The 20862-nt window shown below is 50.6% G+C and overlaps 1 protein-coding gene across 7 annotated transcripts in view; it reads left to right on the top strand.

Annotated features, from left to right (window-relative positions):
- ENOX2 (ecto-NOX disulfide-thiol exchanger 2) overlaps window positions 1-20862 on the top strand; it is a 157151-nt gene that overhangs the window by 62884 nt on the left and 73405 nt on the right. For 6 of the 7 annotated variants that reach the window (XR_008446190.1, XR_008446191.1, XM_054039734.1 and 3 more), the window contains exon 5: window positions 10283-10489. The exons of the other annotated variant lie outside the window; for it this stretch is intronic. Coding sequence is in view for 4 of the 6 variants with exons in the window: in XM_054039734.1 (XP_053895709.1) it covers window positions 10283-10489 (207 nt within the window). In the remaining 2 variants the exon portion in view is untranslated. The remainder of the gene's footprint in view (window positions 1-10282; window positions 10490-20862) is intronic. 7 annotated transcript variants of the gene reach the window in all.

The raw sequence follows: 20862 nt of genomic DNA, 5'->3' as shown, positions 1-20862 counted from the left end.
TCTGGCCGCCATTAATGAAATTTTTCTTGCGACCCCCCTGAAACGTTCTGCGAACCCCCAGGGGTTTGCAAACCCCACTTTGGGAACCACTGATTTAGAAGCATGTGGGAGCCTGTTCCCTGTACAACCCACCAGCACAGCTCGCTGAGGATGTGCATTTTAAGGGGTCCATTGACTATAAAGCAAGTTATAAGGCAATAGCACAGATTGGTCCTAACACCTTGTCACTGGATGTTTATCATTTCACAGGCTCTTTACAAGCAGAAGGAATTAGAGCTTTTTCAGTAATAAGCCTGGGAATTGGTAGCAATCCGTGTGTACCCCTGCCCTTTGAATGTTCTGGGTCTAAACTCTATGGTGTGGTTTTCTGCACACATAATTGGGTCACAAAGATGGGAAGATTCTGGAATAATGGTACAGAAAGGCAGCTTTTATCTTAGACACTTGCTGGTGGGAGGCTGATTGATGATCCATGTTTCAGTTCTGTAGCGAACTCTGCAGGGGTTGGCTGGGAGTATGAATGCACTGGTGGAGCCAAGCGTGTTGTAGCACATGCAAGATAAATGCATGTAACAGTCTGTACAAATCAATAAGAATCACAGACAGGAACCAACGGAAACCCGAAGACAGGAAAACTAATGACCAGGAGTCTGAAAACCCTTTCTCCACTTCCAAGTCCATCAGGTGGCTGGAGGGGAGCCCAGGTCCGCCCATGCCTCTGGGTACTAGCTCAGGGCCCTTGAGCTGGATAAGCAGGATCAGAGTTCATCGACTCTGACAGTGCCCTGAGCTTCTTCCTACCTTCCCCTGGGTCTCTGCAGGCTCTCCAGCCTGTCAGGCAGTTCATCCCCACCTGGGCTGTTGTCTATGGGCAGCTCTTTACTAGCTTGTTGGCAGGAGTTCCTTTCTCCAGCCTGCTCACTCCTCTGGTAGCCACTCTGCCCCTCTGCTTCCCAGCCCTTGTATCCTACCACCTGTGCTGGGAGGTCTTGGTCTCCATTCCCCTGGCTCTCCGCTTTGATCAGGTTCATGAGGAGCATGGATTGTGGCTCCAGTAGCGGGCTGTCAGGGTGAGGGATGGGCTCAGATCCCTCCCTCCAGTGTCCTCTCCCCATTCTCTTCCTCTGCAAGGGCAGCATACCAGTTGCCTCTGAGGTCCTGGCTGGTTTGGGTAACTACTTAGAGCTGGAGCCTGGCGAGTGTGCACTTGTGTAGATGTTTCTGTGTGAGCAAAATAGACAATACAGCCTGTCACACATTCAGCCCCCGCAGACATGGGGGGTTCAGTTTCATGGATATTAGTCACAGGGCTGAATATCTGCATCACCCTGTTCGCAGTGCAAGGCATTTGGCATCTGAATCATAGGATGGGGAAGAGGATTTACAGCTGGCAGTGGTCTGCCTTTCTGCTGTGGAGCTGAAGATCTGGATGTATAGGGAGCTGCATATCTGCTAGGCACCAGGGCAGCATCAGGAGAAGCAATTACACGTTTACAGCCACAGAAACAGCCAGTCAGGCCTCCTCCCGGCTAGAGAGTGGGCTCATGAGTGAGGTGTCTGCACTCAGCCTACAGCTCTGCTCTCTCATAGGGAACCTTTCCCCACCTCTACCCTTGAGCATCCTATTACAATGATTGCAAGGTCAACTGTCTTCTTCACCACTTCAGGGGACCTCTTCCATGCCTCCTTCAGAACCCACCCTATCAGGCACTTCTTCCCACAGTCCAGTAAGTGGCTTACATGTGCCCCAGAGCAGGAGGCATCACTCCTCAGTCACCTGGGTTAGTATCGTTACCTTTTGCTGAGGAACATTTGCCCTCACCTGACCTAGAAACACCACCAGAAGCAGAAGCTTACATGCTGAGAGCAGCTGTCACTCTCACCCTCTGAGTGTCATCTAGCAGCTTTTCATAATCCTGGGTTAGGCATGGAAATCAAATTAATGTATGCTACTATCTCTCCAGAGGTACAGTCAGGACCTCGCAGTTTGGGGTTATATATCCTGCAAAGTCCCATATTTATCCAGTCATCAGTGTGGTGTCTGAAAGGTGCTCCTGCTCCTACTCAGCAGGCTCCCGCAAGGCATTGTTCATCAGGACTCCTTGTTTTGTAAAAGATATACTTTAGTTTAAATGGGAATTCATTCAGAGATCAGACTAGATTATCACAGTGTTTTTTTCTGGCTTTACAATCTATGAATCCTGGTCACTTTACAAAAGTCCATGTAAACAGAAATGCCAGAGCTTCAGGACAAATCCCCTGTATGCAGCTGTTTTTGAGTTTTCTGAATGTGAAAAAGGTGATTGTTTTTTCCCCCTCATCTGACGTGCGTCTGACGAAGTGGGTATTCACCCACGAAAGCTTATGCTCCAATACATCTGTTAGTCTATAAGGTGCCACAGGACTCTTTGTCACTTTTCCCCCCTAAAATCTGTTTGAAATGAGGGACATGAAAAAAGTATAAAATGGTCTATAGAAGGAAGATCTGGAATTTGTGCTCTCCCTGCCTCACAGCATAAGAAAAAGGGGAAATTCAATTACATTAAACAGTGGCAAATTAAAAATTGATATAAAGAAATATTTTTTTCACATAATACAAAATTAGACTGTGGAACTCATTGCCACAGGTTGTTGGTGAGGCCAAAAATGTAGCAAGATTCAAAGAGGAATTGGACATTTATATGGCTAACACAACTAGCCAGAGCTATCATAGTTAATGTTAAAAAGAGAATTAAAAGGGAGATAAAATCTCATGTTTAAAACAATCCACGGGGACATTATCCCACATCTGCGTACTGTGAGGTTCTTGCACCTTCCTCTGAAGCAGCTGGTGCTGCCACTGTCAGAGACAGGACACTAGACTAGATGGACCTCGGGACTGATCCCATCCGGCAGTTCCTATGAAATAGAAGTGGGACACTGAAAAGAAACATTGGCTGCAGAAGTGATGCTTACAGAAGGGAAGGGTCAGAAAGGCATGCACATTTCATAAGACCACAGCAAGCCATAAAGTCCTGTGTATGCTCCATTGGAGAATTTACTAAGGATGTCATGGCACTCTCAGGTATTTAGGACAGGGTAGTGGCTGTATGAATTGACTGGAGTAGGATGTTTCCCACATAATGTGCTGCATGGAAGAAGGCGCTGAGATGTTGGTGGGAGATGAAGTGGCTGGGGCTCTCTGGAGCATGACTGTGCTCCTGATGTGCCCATTCCTGTGGGTGTTCCTCTACTCTGTGTGTGAGATACTGAGCCAGCGCAGCCAGCTCTGTCCCACAAAGTACCTCCCAGACCAGGGGAATCCCCAGCTGCCCAGGTCAGAAGGAGCAGGGTCAGACGCTGGTGTCTTCCGTTGCCTGTCAGTTTGGTTTTTGTAGTTTGGCTGGATTTCTCCTGTGACCAGAGAGTGCAATGGATATTGATTCTGTTGTGGAAAATGGATTTGATGTCTCAATGATTTTGGGTTTTGTATCCATTTCAAGATGTTCTTTTAGTCTTCTCGCTTCAGTGGGATTCTTTGTATTCACATGGAGGGGATAGTTTTAATATGTCATCTTTCTTCTTCGAGTGCTTGCTCATATCGATTCCAATCAGGTGTGCACGCGCCGCGTGCACGATCGTCGGAGAATTTTCTACCCTAGCAACACCCGGCGGGTCGGCTGTGGAGCCCCCTAGAGTGGCGCCTTCATGGTGCTGGATATATACCCCAGCCGACCCGGCGCCCCCTCAGTTCCTTCTTACCGCCCCTGACAGTCGTTGGAACTGTGGAGCGCGGCATAGCTGTTCTCCACTCTCCCTAGCTTATTCCGTTTTGTAGATAGTTGTAGTTATAGTTGTAGTTGTTATATAGTTAGATAGTTGTTTAGTTTACTCTATTAATAGCTGTTATATAGTTAAAGGGGATTAAAGGGGTTGTTCTTCCCCCCTTTTTCCCCCGGCGCGTAGCCGGGCTCATGCCCAAGGCTCCCGGCTTTAAGCAGTGCGCGTCCTGCGCTAAGCCTATGCCAACAAGTGACCCGCACGACTCGTGTCTGAAGTGCCTGGGAGAGTCCCATCAAACAGATAAGTGTAAGATCTGTAAGGCCTTCAGACCGAGAACCAAAAAGGAGCGGGACTTTCGGCTTCGGCAACTCCTCATGGAGGCGGCACTTAGCCCGGACGCTCCATCGGTGTGTCAAGCCCCAGCGCCAAGCGCCTCGGTGCGCAGTGCCCCGGCGGCACCGACTGCCCCGGCACCGCGAGTGGAGTCGGACAAGCCTCCGCGGCACCGGACCCCTTCGGCACTGCACCCGCCGCAAGTGCCTCGGCGCCGATCGTTATCACCGGGACATAAGAAATCCCGTAAGGCGCAGGAGACTGCCATCCTGAAGACGCCGGCCCCCCCGGTGCCGGGGGTAGAGCCGCGTCCACCGGTGGAGCACCAAAAGCAGGTGCCTCCGGCACCGTCGACTCCGCCTCCGAGGCCGTTGAGTCCGGTGCGGACGGGATCACCACCGCGATCAGTGGTGGAACCGTGCCTCCCGTCGACCCCAGAGACCTTTGTGACGGCGAGAGACTTGATTGCTCTCACGGAGCCGGCACCGCCCCAACCACCGGCACCGTTGGCCCCTCGTCCGGTGCAGTCCGGGGGAAACCTGCCTTGATGCGCCCACCGTCTCAAGGACTGGAACCACGGCACCGATCCAGGTCCCGAAGCAGGTCCCGACGCCGCTCGCAGTCCCGGTGCCGAATATCACCTCGGCACCGGTCGTACTTGCGGCTAAGATCATCGTCGCGGCACCGCTCTACGTCCCAGCACCGTTATGATCGTCGGTACCGTTCCACCTCGAGACGTAGTTCCCGGCACCGATACGAGCGACGCTCGACGTCGAGGGGCCGCTCCCGGCACCGGGCCTACTCAAGATCGCCGTCCAGGTCCAGGTCGGACTCTCGGCACCGACGCGGTCATCGGCACCAATCCCGATCTCGGCACCGCTCACCGGCACCGCATAGGGTCCGATCATCTCCAGACCGGCACCGAACGGCACCGTATCTTCCGGAGCTCATCTCGGCGCGGTCGGCACCACCATGGCCATCGAGATCAGTGTCTCGCTCCTCCGATGGGGCATCGAGATCGGCATACCCCCCTCAGGGACAGGCCGATGAACCGGACATGGGCCACTGGCAGGAGGTAGCGGAGGATCCCGCTCAGGGACCTTCGCACTGGTCGTTCTGGACCCCGTGGGCGTACCACCAAGCACAAGGGGCTCCACCACCATCAGCCTCTCGCTTGGTGCACTCTGAGCGAAGGGCCCCAGAGTCCACCATCTCTCTCCCTCCTCCAGGGAGCATGGAGGCTTCCGTGCCCGCACCACCTGACGTCCTGGACCCAGGGGCAGGTGATGCTCCACTCCAGGGCTCATTGGACCAGGACCCGCCCTTGGATCCTTTGCCACCTGAGGCATCTTCTTCATCTTCCCCAGATGAAGCAGTGGCGGGCACAACGAGCACAGGTCCGCCCCCGATAGATCTCCGGGCACACCAGGACCTATTACGTAGGGTGGCACGTAATATGGACCTACAAGCAGAGGAGATAGTGGAGGTGCAGGACCCCGTTGTGAATATCCTCTCTGCGGATGCCCCATCCAGAGTGGCGTTGCCCCTGATCCGTACGATCCAGGCTAACGCCACTACGATATGGCAAACTCCTGCCTCTATTCCACCCACAGCCAGAGGGGTGGAAAGAAAGTACTTTGTCCCCTCAAAGGACTATGAGTACTTGTATACCCATCCCCAGCCGTGTTCACTGGTGGTGTCATCAGTGAATGCAAGGGAGCGCCACGGTCAACAGGCTGCAGCGCCCAAGTCGAAGGACGCTAAGCGCTTCGATTTGTTTGGGCGTAAGGTTTATTCAGCCGGGGGGCTACAACTTAGAGCGGCTAACCAGCAGGCGCTCCTGAGCCACTATAACTTTAATTCCTGGAACTCTATGGGGAAGTTCAAGGAATTGGTTCCCCAAGACTCCAGGGAAGAGTTTGGGGACTTAGTGGAGGAGGGTAAGAAGGTGGCACGGACCTCCTTACAGGCCTCCTTGGACATAGCAGACTCGGCTGCGAGAACCCTGGCTTCAGGTATCGCCATGCGAAGAATCTCCTGGCTCCAGGTCTCGGGCTTGCCTCCGGAACTGCAGCAAACCCTGCAGGATTTACCATTCGAGGGACACGGATTGTTCTCGGACAAGACGGACTCTCGTCTACAGAGCCTCAAGGACTCGAGAACAATCATGCGCTCCCTGGGGATGCATGTTCCGGGACCCCAGCGCAGGCCATTTAGGCCCCAACCTCAGCGGTTCTATCCCCCCCCACCTCGTCCGAGACAGGACTCTGCCAGAAGGCGGGGTCGAGGTGGTAGAAGGTTGACCGGCCCTCAACCGGGTCAGAACCAGGGGCCACCTAGGCCACCTTCAGGCCCCAGGCAGAACTTTTGAAGGTGCGGTCGAGGACGGCGCCCCAGTCATCCCCCAGGATCCAGCCCCCTCCTTTCGGGATTGCCTCTCCCATTTCCACCGTGCTTGGTCCCTTATAACCTCGGACCGTTGGGTCCTTCGCACGGTGGAGAGGGGATACGCTCTCCAGTTTTCTCCATTCCCCCCCTCCCACCCCCCCTCCCTGTCCCTCTTCAGGGACCCTTCTCACGAGCAACTTCTTATACAGGAGGTTTCTACGCTTCTATCTATGGGGGCCATAGAGGAGGTTCCATTAGAGTTAAGGGGCAGGGGATTTTATTCCCGCTACTTCCTGATCCCCAAGTCCAAAGGGGGTCTGCGACCCATCTTAGACTTACGCGGACTCAACAAATTCGTAGTAAAGTTGAAGTTCCGCATGGTCTCATTGGGGACCATTATCCCTTCCCTGGATCCTGGAGACTGGTTCGCCGCCCTCGACATGAAGGACGCATACTTCCATATAGCAATCTACCCGCCTCACAGGCGCTTCCTGCGGTTTGTGGTAAACAAGGTGCATTACCAATTTGCAGTCCTTCCCTTCGGCCTATCCTCGGCCCCAAGAGTGTTCACAAAATGTATGGCCGTCGTGGCGGCATACCTTCGTCGGCAAGGGATACAGGTGTTCCCGTATTTAGACGACTGACTGGTATGCGGTCGCACCAGAGAGCAAGTTCGAGCTCACGTCCACATAATAGTACACACATTCCACGAGTTGGGCATCCTACTCAACGAAGAGAAATCCACTCTAGAGCCTACCCAGAGAATAGAATTTATTGGGGCAGTCCTAGACTCCGGTCGTGCACAAGCTATTCTACCAGACAATCGCTTTCATACCATCACAAGCCTCATTTGAGGACTCAGGGCCTTCCCAACTACCACGGTGAGGTCGTGCCTCACCCTGCTGGGTCACATGGCTTCTTGCACGTACGTAACCAGGCATGCCAGACTTCGGCTTCGCCCACTCCAGACCTGGGTGTCATCGGTATACCGCCCATATCGGGACAACCTGAACATGGTGATCACGGTTCCAAACTCGGTCTTGACCTCCCTCACCTGGTGGCTAGACCACAGTGTGGTTTGCGAGGGGATGCCGTTTCACGCCCCACAACCCTCTCTGCACCTGGTCACAGACGCTTCATCTCTGGGTTGGGGTGCCCATCTCAACGAACACCATACCCAGGGCCTGTGGACTGCATCCCAGCTAGCCCTGCACATCAATGTTCGGGAACTGATGGCGGTGCGCCTGGCGTGCCAGGCATTTCTCAATCTCCTACGTGGCCGCTGTGTGTTAGTTCTCACCGACAACACCACGGCCATGTTTTACATCAACAAGCAAGGAGGAGCACGTTCGTTGATTCTATGCCAAGAGGCCATTCGCCTGTGGGACTTCTGCATCGCCCACTCGATCCATCTCACGGCATCGTTTCTTCCTGGAGTCCAGAACACACTAGCGGACCGACTCAGCAGGTCCTTTCAGACGCACGAGTGGTCAATTCGTCTGGACATCATCTATTCCGTTTTCCAGAGGTGGGGATTTCCCCAGGTAGACCTGTTTGCATCTCGAGCCAACAGGAAGTGCCACGTGTTCTGCTCCCTACAAGGGCGAGCTCCGGGCTCTCTATCGGACGCATTTCTCCTTCCTTGGAAAGATCACCTGTTTTACTCCTTCCCTCCATTTCCACTGGTCCACAAGGTGCTGCTCAAACTACGCAGAGACCAGGCACAAGTAATTCTAGTCGCTCCAGCGTGGCCGAGGCAACACTGGTACACCACACTGTTGGAGCTCTCGGTTCAGACACCGATCCCGCTTCCGTTGTGTCCAGATCTCATCTCTCAGGACCACGGCCGACTACGTCACCCCGACCTACAATCACTCCACCTCACGGCGTGGTTGCTCCATGGTTCACCCAGGCAGAGCGGCAATGCTCGCACTCTGTCCAACAGATTCTGCTGAGCAGTAGGAAGCCTTCAACACGGACCACGTACTTGGCCAAGTGGAAGCGGTTCTCCTGTTGGTGCGAACAACGAGCCATGTCCCCGTTACAGGCACCTATCCCTCTCATATTGGAATATCTCCTCTCCCTAAAACAGCAGGGTTTGGCGATATCTTCAATTAGAGTTCACCTGGCCGCTATATCGGCCTTTCACCTAGGGGAATTCGCGTCCTCGGTATTCTCTAACCCGATGGTCGTTAGATTCCTCAAGGGCTTAGACCGGATGTACCCACAACAACGCCAGCCCGTTCCGACGTGGGATCTCAACCTGGTTCTCTCTAAGCTCACAGGGCCTCCATTCGAGCCACTAGCCACCTGTTCACTTTTGTACCTATCTTGGAAGACAGCCTTCCTCGTAGCCATCACCTCAGCAAGGCGCGTTTCTGAAATCTGGGCGCTTACATCCGAGCCCCCTTACACGGTTTTCCATAAGGACAAAGTGCAGCTTCGTCCACATCCTGCCTTTCTTCCTAAGGTGGTCTCTCCGTTTCACATGAATCAGGATATATTTCTCCCAGTCTTCCATCCTAAACCGCATGGCACTCGCCAAGACCAGCATTTGCATTCTTTGGACGTTCGCAGGGCTCTGGCTTTCTATATTGACCGCACAAAGCACTTTAGAAAGACGACGCAACTCTTCGTTGCAGTGGCCGACCGGATGAAAGGCTTACCGGTCTCCTCACAACGCCTATCCTCCTGGATCACGTCTTGCATCCGGACTTGCTATGACCTGGCAGGTGTCTCAACACCGCACCTCACTGCTCACTCCACGAGGGCCCAAGCTTCCTCGACTGCCTTCCTGGCTCAAGTTCCGATCCAGGACATTTGTAGAGCTGCAGTTTGGTCATCAGTCCACACATTTGCAGCTCACTACGCACTGGTACAGCAGTCCAGGGACGATGCTGCATTCGGATCAGCAGTTTTGCACACAGCAATGTCTCACTCCGACCCCTCCACCTAGGTAAGGCTTGGGAGTCACCTGATTGGAATCGATATGAGCAAGCACTCGAAGAAGAAAAGACGGTTACTCACCGTTGTAACTGTTGTTCTTCGAGATGTGTTGCTCATATCCATTCCAAACCCGCCCCCCTTCCCCACTGTCGGAGTAGCCGGCAAGAAGGAACTGAGGGGGCGCCGGGTCGGCTGGGGTATATATCCAGCACCATGAAGGCGCCACAATAGGGGGCTCCACAGCCGACCCGCCGGGTGTTGCTAGGGTAGAAAATTCTCCGACGATCGCACACCTGATTGGAATGGATATGAGCAACACATCTCGAAGAACAACAGTTACAATGGTGAGTAACCGTCTTTTTCTGGTTTGTTGTACTAGTGTCAAGATTTTGAAATAATAAATTAAAGAAAAGCAAAGTAAAAAGCATGTAATGAGTATCTTATCTCTTTACTAACATTGCTGTAGGGACTACTGTGCACCTGCCCTACTGCCCAGGGCTGGGGCGCAGCCTTTGGTGGTGTTCATTGCAGTTGGTTTTGTGTTATCAGTACCCTTGAAGTCCAGCGCTCTCCAGGAGTGATGTGCCTCACATTGACTAGGGGAGTGCTTATTAACACTGGGGAATCCATTCATGGCTCTAAAAGTCCAGGATATACCAGCTAGTGAACAAGTTCTGCTTGATAGGCCCTGGTGAATACCATAGATGCCAATACTCGGCAAAGTGAGATATACAGGGACTAAGCACATGTTCAAATAAAGTGATGGTTGGCTCTGAGGACTGATAGGTGGATATGTGGAGCATTTGGAGAGCGACCTTCTAACCTCCAGTATTTTACCCCTTGCTATGTGCAGATCTTCCTCCTCCTGCAACAAGAGAGAGGCCCCCAGGGTGCAAGACGGTGTTTGTAGGAGGACTTCCAGAAAACGGGACCGAGCAGATCATTGTGGAGGTTTTTGAGCAATGTGGAGAGATCATAGCTATTCGGAAGAGTAAAAAGAACTTCTGCCACATCCGCTTTGCTGAGGAATTCATGGTGGACAAGGCGCTCTATCTCTCTGGTAGGCATGCCTTTGCTTCGAGTGATGGTTTTGGAAACAGAGAAATAGCTGTTTCTGTGTAGTTATATGTGACATGCTCTGTTATTGGTATCTGAAGAGGCGTTTCCTCTTGTTCCCCGTGGTTACTTCTTTCACTGCTGTGGGGTTTGACATCCTCATGCTGGTTTAAATATCTGAAAGTGCCTGCTGGTGTCTTGTTCCCCACAAAACGCTGCAAAGTATCAGGATGAAGTGAGGTATAGGCAGAAAATTCCTCCTGCTGTCCTGTGCATTAATGTCCCACTGGGTCTGTTCCAGCAGACTCCCCAAAAGATAAATGAGGGCCATTTAGAATCATAGAATATTAGGGTTGGAAGAGACCTCAGGAGGTCATCTAGTCCAATCCCCTGCTCAAAGCAAGACCAACAACAACTAAATTTGAACATTTAAACAGTAACATTTCAACATTTCAGGTATTGGAGCCATTAGACGAGGCTCTTAGGTTTCATCAACATCTTTCCAATAACACACAGAGCTCCAACAGCACAGAGCATTCCTCCTCTGACACTCTGATCCTCTGGAGCAGTGGTTCTCACCCTGTGGCCGAATCAGCACACACTGCGGCCCATGTGACATCCTCAGGGCCATACAGGTAGTATATATATTGTGTGGATGCGACCCACGTAACACACAGAGAGCTGCATATGTGGCCCACAGTGGTAAATAGGTTGAGAACCACTGGTCTGGAGACATCTCCCCTGTCCCCTTTGGTTTTTTTTGTGATCCACACATCTCTTTTACTCATGAAGGTAGCTTTCCTGATGTCAAGAGTCACTGAAGAGTTCTCCTTTACCTGCTGGACTCCATCTGAAGCGGTTTCTTTCCTTACCATTCCCAGGCTTTATCATTAGGAATTACCCAGTGCCCTTTGACTGTATTGCATCTGCAGACCTGCATCACTAGGATTCGCACAGTCTGGTGCACCAGACTCAGAGCCATCTCCAAAGCAGCAACTCCTAGCAATGATGAGTGTGTGCACTGAACTGATCGTGCATGGGCATAAAAGGGGGCACCACAGAAAATATCTCAGCTACATTCCAGTGCTTGTAGGCTGCAGGAGCTGAGTTCCATCAGACTGTTATTTGTTTTCTGCCTTTCCTTTGTTTTATTGGGTAATGTTTAAACTGTAGCTGCTTGGTCATTTCTCAGCTCACTGCATGAGAGTGGGTGCACATAGTTATAGGTAGAGTAGATGTGTAGAAAGCTTTCCCCTAAGGATAAGTGGTGGTGCTGGGGGCTTTGTGCAGGGCCCTGAGGCCTCATCACTTCTAGGGCACCAGACTCTTTTCAGCTGAGACCAACACCAAGTTGTTGTTTTTCAAGTAATGCTGGCTCTGCAAGGCTTAAAATTCCCCTCACAGACTGCCGTGCAGGATGCTTGAAATGCCTTGGAGCATGTCTCCAGCAAGAACTCTGCGTCACACAGCGCTCCCAAACTCTGCCTGTTTGGCAGTTTGTTCGCTGTCCGTTACTTGTGTGAGGCACAGCTGCACACGAAACACTTGTGAGCTCTCCAGCCTGATCTTCATTTTGCCATATTCCAGAAAAAATAAGGTGGCTCCTTGTCCCTAATCAAAATTCCTTCCTAAAATAGTTTTGGATTTTCCTTTGAGGCATTCATGGACAGAGGACTGTTCTCTCGGGATGGACTTCATCTGAGTAGGGCAGGAAATAGACTTCTAGGGTGGAGGCTGGCACAACTGATTAAGAGGGCTTTAAACTAGGAGTTTGGGGGAGATGGTTGGGAGATGTACAGGTAATCTCCATGCCAGATTTTAACATTGAGAGGGAAGAAAATGAAGTAAGAAAGGATACAGCTGTGGGTAGGAGAATGGACATAAGGAGGAAGGGTAGTGTAGATACCAGTCTAATAGGTGGTACTGACAGTAGAATGTCTGTGCCTAATTGGGTAAAGAATGTAAGCGAAGCCAAACAGCAAAAATTAAGATGCTTGTATGCTAATGCGAGGAGCCTAGGTAACAAAATGAAGGAACTAGAGTTACTGGTGCAGGAAGTGAAACCAGATATTATGGGGATAACAGAAACATGGTGGAATAGTAGTCATGACTGGAGTACAGATATTGAAGGGTATGTGTTGTTTAGGAAAGACAGAAATAAAGGCAAAGGTGGTGGAGTAGCATTCTGTATCAATGATGAGGTAGACTGTAAAGAAATAAGAAGTGATGAGATGGATAAGACAGAGTCTGTCTGGGAAAAAATCACATTGGGGAAGAAAGCTACTAGAGCCTCCCTTGGGATAGTGCTTGGGGTGTGCTATAGACCACCAGGATCTGATTTGGATATGGATAGAGACCTCTTTAATGTTTTTAATGAAGTAAATACTAATGGGAATTGTGTGATCATGGGAGACTTTAACTTCCCAGATATAGACTGGAGGACAAGTGCTAGTAATAGGGCTCAGTTTTTTCCTGGATGTGATAGCTGATGGATTCCTTCACCAAATAGTTGATGAACCAACAAGAGGGGATGCCATTTTAGATTTGGTTTTGGTGAATAGTGAGGACCTCATAGAAGAAATGATTGTAGGGGACAACCTGGGTTCGAGTGATCATGAGCTAATTAAATTCAAGCTAAATGGAAGGATAAACAAAAATAGATCTGTGACTAGGGTTTTTGATTTCAAAAGGGTTAACTTAAAAAAATTAAGGAAAGTAGTTAGGGAAGTGGATTGGACAGAAGAACTTGTGGATCTAAAGGCGGAGGAGGCCTGGAATTACTTTAAGTCAAAGTTGCAGAAACTATCAGAAGTCTGCATCCCAAGAAAGGGGAAAAAATTCATAGGCAGGAGTTGTAGACCAAGCTGGATAAGCAAGCATCTCAGAGAGGTGATTTTAAAAAAAGCAAAAAGCCTACAAGGAATGGAAGATGGGAGGGATCAGCAAGGAAAGCTATTTTATTGAGATCAGAACATGTAGCGATAAAGTGAGAAAGACCAAAAACCATGTAGAGTTGGACCTTGCAAAGGGAATTAAAACCAATAGTAAAAGGTTCTATAGCCATATAAATAAGAAGAAAACAAAGAAGGAAGAAGTGGGACCGCTAAACACTGAGGATGGTTAAGGATAATCTAGGCATAGCCCAATATCTAAACAAATACTTTGCCTCAGTCTTTAATGAGGCTAATAAGGAACTTAGGGATAATGGTAGAGTGACAAATGGGAATGAGGATATGGAGGTAGATATTACCACATCCGAGGTGGAAGTCAAACTCTAACAGCTTAGTGGAACTAAATTGGGGGGCCCAGCTAATCTTCATCCAAGAATATTAAAGGAACTGGCACATGAAATTGCAAGGCCATTAGCAAGAATTTTTAATGAATCTGTAAACTCAGGGGTTATACCGTATGACTGGAGAATTGCTAACATAGTTTGTATTTTTAAGAAAGGGAGAAAAAAAGTGATCCGGGTAACTACAGGCCTGTTAGTTTGACATCTGTAGTATGCAAGGTCTTGGAAAATTTTTTGAAGGAGAAAGTAGTTAAGGACATTGAGGTCAATGGTAATTGGGACAAAATACAACATGGTTTTACAAAAGGTAGATCGTGCCAAACCAACCTGATCTCCTTCTTTGAGAAGGTAACAGATTTTTTAGACAAAGGAAATGCAGTGGATCTAATTTACCTCGATTTCAGTAAGGCATTTGATACAGTTCCACATGGGGAATTATTAGCTAAATTGGAAAAGTTAGGGATCAATATGAAAATTGAAAGGTGGATAAGGAACTGGTTAAAGGGGAGACTACAACGGGTCATACTGAAAGGTGAACTGTCAGGCTGGAGGGAGGTTACTAGTGGAGTTCCTCAGGGATCGGTTTTGGGACCAATCTTATTTAATCTTTTTATTACTGACCTTGGCACAAAAAGTGGGAATGTGCTAATAAAGTTTGTGGATGACACAAAGCTGGGAGGTATTGCCAATACCGAGAAGGGCTGGGATATCATACAGGAAGATCTGGATGACCTTGTAAACTGGAGTAAAAGTAATAGGATGAAATTTAATAGTGAAAAGTGCAAGGTCATGCATTTAGGGATTAATAACAAGAATTTTGGTTATAAGTTGGAGACGCATCAGTTGGAAGTAACAGAGGAGGAGAAGGACCTCAGAGTATTGGTTGATCACAGGATGACTATGAGTCACCAATGTGATATGGCCATGAAAAAAGCTAATGCGGTCTTGGGATGCATCAGGCGAGGTATTTCCAGTAGAGATAAGGAGGTGTTAGTACCATTATACAAGGCACTGGTGAGACCTCATCTGGAATACTGTGTGCAGTTCTGGTCTCCCATGTTTAAGAAGGATGAATTAAAACTGGAACAGGTACAGAGAAGGGCTATTAGGATGATTTGAGGAATGGAAAACCTGTCATATGAAAGGAGACTCAAAGAGCTTGGCTTGTTTAGCCTAACCAAAAGAAGGCTGAGGGGAGATATGATTGCCCTCTATAAATACATCAGAGGGATAAATACCAGGGAGGGAGAGGAATTATTTAAGCTCATTACCAGTGTGGACACAAGAACAAATGGATATAAACTGGCCGTCAGGAAGTTTAGACTTGAAATTAGATGAAGGTTTCTAACCATCAGAGGAGTGAAGTTCTGGAACAGTTTGCTAAGGGGAGTAGTGGAGGCAAAAGACATATCTGGCTTCAAGACTAAGCTTGATAAGTTTATGGAGGGGACGGTATGATGGGATAACCTAATTTTGGCAATTAATTGATCTTTGACTGTTAGTGGTAAATATGCCCAATGGCCTGTGATGGGATATTAGATGGGGTGGGATCTGAATTACTACAGAGAATTCTTTCCTGGGTGTCTGGCTGGTGAGTCTTGCCCACATGCTCAGGGTTCAGCTGATTGCCATATTTGGGGCTGGGAAGGAATTTTCCTCCAGGGCAGATTGGCAGAGGCCCTGTTTTTTTTTTGCCTTCCTCTGTAGCGTGGGGTACAGGTCACTTGCTGGAGGATTCTCTGCACCTTGAAGTCTTTAAACCATGATTTGAGGACTTCAGGGGCTCAGATATAGGTTAGGGGTTTGTTACAGGAATGAGTGAGTGAGATTCTGTGGCCTGCGATGTGCAGGAGGTCGGACTAGATGATCATAATGGTCCCTTCTGATCTTAAAGTCTATGATTCTATGATTAACTGTCTAAATGGATTAGACTTGTGATGCCATTGTTCTGGGTGCTGTATCTGCCAGGCTTCATTGCCATTCCACAAAAGCCAAAGCAACCCTGGTAACTTAATGACAGGTTTCAGAGTAGCAGCCGTGTTAGTCTGTATCCGCAAAAAGAACAGGAGTACTTGTGGCACCTTAGAGACTAACAAATTTATTAGAGCATAAGCTTTCGTGGACTATAGCCCACTTATGCATCCGAAGAAGTGGGCTGTAGTCCACGAAAGCTTATGCTCTAATAAATTTGTTAGTCTCTAAGGTGCCACAAGTACTCCTGTTCTTCTTTTTGCTGGTAACTTAAGGAACAGCTCATATCAAGCTCCTGCTACAGCTGCTGCTTGGAGCTCTATTCATTCTCTCAGACTTGACACTGACTGTAAGCCTTGTCCTAGGAGAGCCGTGTTTGTCTCTGTTTCATTGAGATTTGCTCCTCAGCCCTTTTCCTCCTCACTGTTTTCCTACCAGTGGAGATTGATGGAGGTGATCCTTGTAGGAGACAGGAAGGTTCCATACCAGTGTCAGGGATTGTGCTCCACCTTTCCCAATCTTCCCTGTCTTCTCCACAGTTCATTGGTGGTGTTTGTAACATCTCGCAGTCGGAGAGAATGGTGCCAAGGATGTGTATGAATAGAGCTCCACGCAGCAGCTGTAGCAGGGTCGCGATGTAGAGGTCTGCTTGGGCCTACTTCTAAAACCCAACCTGGACCTGAATTTGACTTGAGCACAGGCTGCTCCCTGCATCAGGCTCAACTTGTTGGTGCTGAGCTGCAGCTACCAGTAGCACTTTCCACTCATGCAGAAATCGATGCACTAGCTGAGGCAAAAAAAAAAAAAAAGGGGGGGGGGGGAGGGGACAGAAATCTTTTTTCCTTTTGAATCCCTTGACTAAAGCCCAAGCAACAAGTGTCTGCAGAGAGTGCGTGGGAATCATGAAGAGTGAATACAGAGGTACGGCTACTGCTGCGCATTCTGTGCATGGAGTGTGCCAGCTGCCACTCAGCTCAGCACACGTGAAACACCAACCTTCCCCAAATGATCCAGCTGGGCAGCCATAAGCTTGAGATGTATCATCCCGTATTCCTGCGAGGAGTATGTGGGGAGATTGGTGAGTTAGGCCACCTTCCGGCCTCTCTACAGTAGATTGCTCACTGTGGCATCCTGTATGAACAGCGAGTAGGCAAGGTAGTGTTCTTCTTTCAGTGATTGCTCGTGTGTATTCCAACAGGTGTGTGCGCGCACCGCGTGCACAATTGTCGGAAGGTTTTTCCCCTGTTGTTATCCATTGGGTCAGCTGTGGAGATCCCTGGAGTGGCACCTTTATGGCAGTGTACATAGGTCCCTGCCAACCCGTCACCTGCTCAGTTCCTTCTTACCGCCAGTGATGGTCATTGGAGCAGCTCAGTCTCTTGCATTTGCACGTGCCTACCTAGTGGTTCCCTTTTCTTAGTTGTATATAGTTGTTAGTTCATGATATATTAGTTTGTAGATTAGTTGGACTTACTTTGGGGGGCTTCCCCTCCCATTCTAGTTTCCCCAGACACTGGGGCTTGCCTCGGTCGCAGGGGTTTAAGGCGTGCAAGAGGTGTGCGAAACCTATGCCCACAGGCGATCCGCATGCTGCTTGTCTCAAGTGTTTAGGAGAGGGCCATCAGACAGATAAGTGCCCAATTTGCGGGAGCTTCAGACCCAGGACTAAGAGGGAGCGGGACTATCATTTGAAGCTCCTCCTGATGGAGCCGGCTCTCCGCATGCAGCCGGCACCGGAAGTGGCACTGGCATCATCGGTGCGCAGCGCCCTGACTTCGGTACGGGATGTCCTCCAAGGACTCCTCCAAGAAGCACCGGTGCCGTTCCCCAACCTTTAAGGCCAGTGCCACCAGGCGGAACCGGTCGCAGTCTCCCACAGTATTCTTGCTGGTAAGTTAAAGAAGTATGGGCTGGTTTAATGGACTATAAGGTGGATAGAAAGCTGGCTAGATCGTCGGGCTCAATGGGTAGTGATCAATGGCTCCATGTCTAGTTGGCAGCTGCTATCAAGCGGAGTGCCCCAAGGGTCAGTCCTGGGGCAGGTTTTGTTCAATATCTTCATTAATGATCTGGAGGATGGCGTGAACCTCACTCTCAGCAAGTTTGCAGATGACACTAAACTGGGAGGAGTGGTAGATACGCTGGAGGGTAGGGTTAGGGTACAGAGGGACCTAGACAAATTAGAGGATTGGGCCAAAAGAAACCTGATGAGGTTCAACAAGGACAAGTGCAGAGTCCTGCACTTAGGATGGAAGAATCCCATGCACTGCTACAGACTAGGGACTGAATGGCTAGGCAGCAGTTCTGCAGAAAAGAACCTAAGGGTTACAGTGGACGAGAAGCTGGATATGAGTTGACAGTGTGCCCTTGTTGCCAAGAAGGCTAATGGCATTTTGGGCTGTATAAGTAGGGGCATTGCCAGCAGATCGAGGGACGTGATCGTTCCCCTCTATTCGACATTGGTGAGGCCTCATCTGGAGTATTGTGTCCAGTTTTGGGCTCCACACTACAAGAAGGATGTGGAAAAATTGGAAAGAGTCCAGCGGAGGGAAACAAAAATGATTAGGGGGCAGGAAAACATGACTTATGAGGAGAGGCTGAGGGAACTGGGATTGTTTAGTCTGCAGAAGAGAAGAATGAGGGGGGATTTGATAGCTGCTTTCAACTACCTGAGAGGGGATTCCAAAGAGGATGGATCTAGACTGTTCTCAGTGGTACCAGATGACAGAACAAGGAGCAATGGTCTCAAGTTGCAATGTGGGAGGTTTAGGATGGATATTAGGAAAAACTTTTTCACTAGGAGGGTGGTGAAGCATTGGAATGGGTTACCTAGGGAGGTGGTGGAATCTCTTTCCTTAGAGGTTTTTAAGGTCAGGCTTGACAAAGCCCTAGCTGGGATGATTTAGTTGGGGGTTGGTCCTGCTTTGAGCAGGGGGTTGGACTAGATGACCTCCTGAGGTCCCTTCCAACCCTGATATTCTATGATTCTATGTAAGAAAAAGAAGGCAGACAGTGCTCGTTTCCCCCATCAAGAAGCAGTGAGGGGACTCCAGCAGGGTGCGTCCCCTGGTGGGACACCCACGGTCTAGGCCTCAAGATCCGGCACCATTGACTCTGGCCCCAACAGGAGGCTTGTCAAGTCTGGTGCTGGACTCCTCGACTCGGGAGGACTTGGAGGAAGAGCTTGACCTTCCCTTCACACTGGACACCTATGAAGCAGTGTGAGACCTCATTGCCATGACGGCGCAGTCCCCAGGCACCGTCAGCGTCACTGGCGGCAGCACCAGCTGCAATGTCTAGCCTGGCGCCGCATGTGGCTCCGGCACCCTTTGCGGCACCGATGGCGGCACCGCCTCTGGTTAATCATCGTGGCAAACCTATGATGTTAAGGAGCCGCTCACCATCTCCCTGGTACCACTCCCTGCCACCGTCTGGCTCTGCTCCCCCCATGGTCGGGCACAAACTACTCATCCAAGTCAGACGCCAAGTCTTCTATCTCTTGATACAGCCACTACCGCTCCCGGTCCTGGCACTGGTCCTGGCACCGCAGACTGGTGGAATCATCGGCACCAGCAGTCACCTGGCCACACCAGTGGCAGGGCCCAGTCCAATGTCCCTTTTGGACCCCTTGGGCCTACCACCAGGCTCAGGGTCAGGGCTCCAGGCCGGCATCGGTGGCAACTGTACCCTGTGCCCCCCCCCCCAAGCAACATCGCTGGCTCGCCACACCCCAGGGCTCCTGAGGACCCCGTATGAAACAGGGACTCTGGGCTGTCACGCTCAGGTGCAGCACCTGATCCAGTGCCATCAGTGACACTAGAGCCACCTCCAGTCACGGGAGGCTCCAAGGTACCTGACCTGACCTCCAGAGAGCCAGAAGGGCAAGAAGAACCTGTCCCACGTGCCTCTTCTTTGCCAGACGAGGTGGTGGCGGGCACCACCACCACCCTACCAGCAATGGACACCAAGGGTCACCAGGACCTCCTTAGGAGGGTGGCCCTAAATCTCAATCTCCAGGCAGAGGAGGTCATGGAGGAGTCTGACCCGATGGTGGACATCCTTGCCTCTGAGGGTCCTTCTAGGGTGGTCTTGCCCCTCATAAGAACAATCCAAAACACCACTAAGGTGCTCTGGCAGGCTCTGGCTTCTATACCACCCACCACTAAAGGGGTGGAAAGATGATATTTTGTGCTGCAGAAAGGGTACGAACACCTTTTCACCCACCCCCAGTCGGGGACTCTGGTGGTTGGTGCGGCAAACCACAAAGAGCGGCAAGGACAGCCGGGTCCCGTGCCTAAGTCATGGGACAGTAAGAAGCTAGACCTTTTCGGCCGGAAGGTCTACTCAACTGGGGGGCTCCAGCTTCGAGTGGCCAACCAGCACGTGGTACTCAGCCACTATGCTTTCAACTCTTGGAGCTCATTGGCAAAGTTCCAGGAGTTACTCCCAACTGACTCGCTCAAGGAGTTTAGCACACTCCTTGAGGAGGGCAGGGTGGTCTCCAGAACCTCCCTCCAGGCTGCATTAGACACTGTGTACTCAGCGGCTCGGACCATGGCCCCATCACAGTGAGGGGCAGTGTGTGATTCCAGGTCTTGGGGATACCACCTGAGGTCCAGAATACAATACAGGACCTTCCCTTTGACAGTTTGGACCTGTTTGCCCAAAATATGGACTCTCGCCTGCACAGCCTTAAGGACTCGCGGGTGACTTTGAAGTCTTTGGGGAAGGAACTGAGCAGGCGGCAGGTTGCCAGGCTCTGCAGCTGTGCTGCCCCAGAAGCTCGCAGCCCCGCTGCCCAGAGCATTGCGCCGGCGGCGGAGCGAGCTGAGGCTGCGGGGGAGGGGGAACAGCACGGGAGGGGCCGGGGGTAGCCTTCCGGGCGAGGAGCTCGGGGGCCGGACAGGAGGGTCCTGCAGGCCGGATGTGGCCCGCGGGCCATAGTTTGCCCACCTCTTCCCTAGCTGCTGTCTCTGTTTCTCTCTGGCAGGAGAGGCTCCATGTGCATTGTATCCTACACAGTGCACTGTAATCACTGTTACTGGTTGATTGGGTAGCTTTGTGGAACCAACAGGCAGTCTCTGTAGAGCTGTATGAGCTAGAGGCACAATCAC

This window comes from Malaclemys terrapin, chromosome 9, assembly GCF_027887155.1.
Source record: "Malaclemys terrapin pileata isolate rMalTer1 chromosome 9, rMalTer1.hap1, whole genome shotgun sequence".
In the NCBI taxonomy this organism is placed as follows: Eukaryota; Metazoa; Chordata; order Testudines; family Emydidae; genus Malaclemys; species Malaclemys terrapin.
The sequence above is the reverse complement of the archived record's forward strand: the minus strand, read 5'-3'. Positions and strand labels throughout refer to the sequence as shown.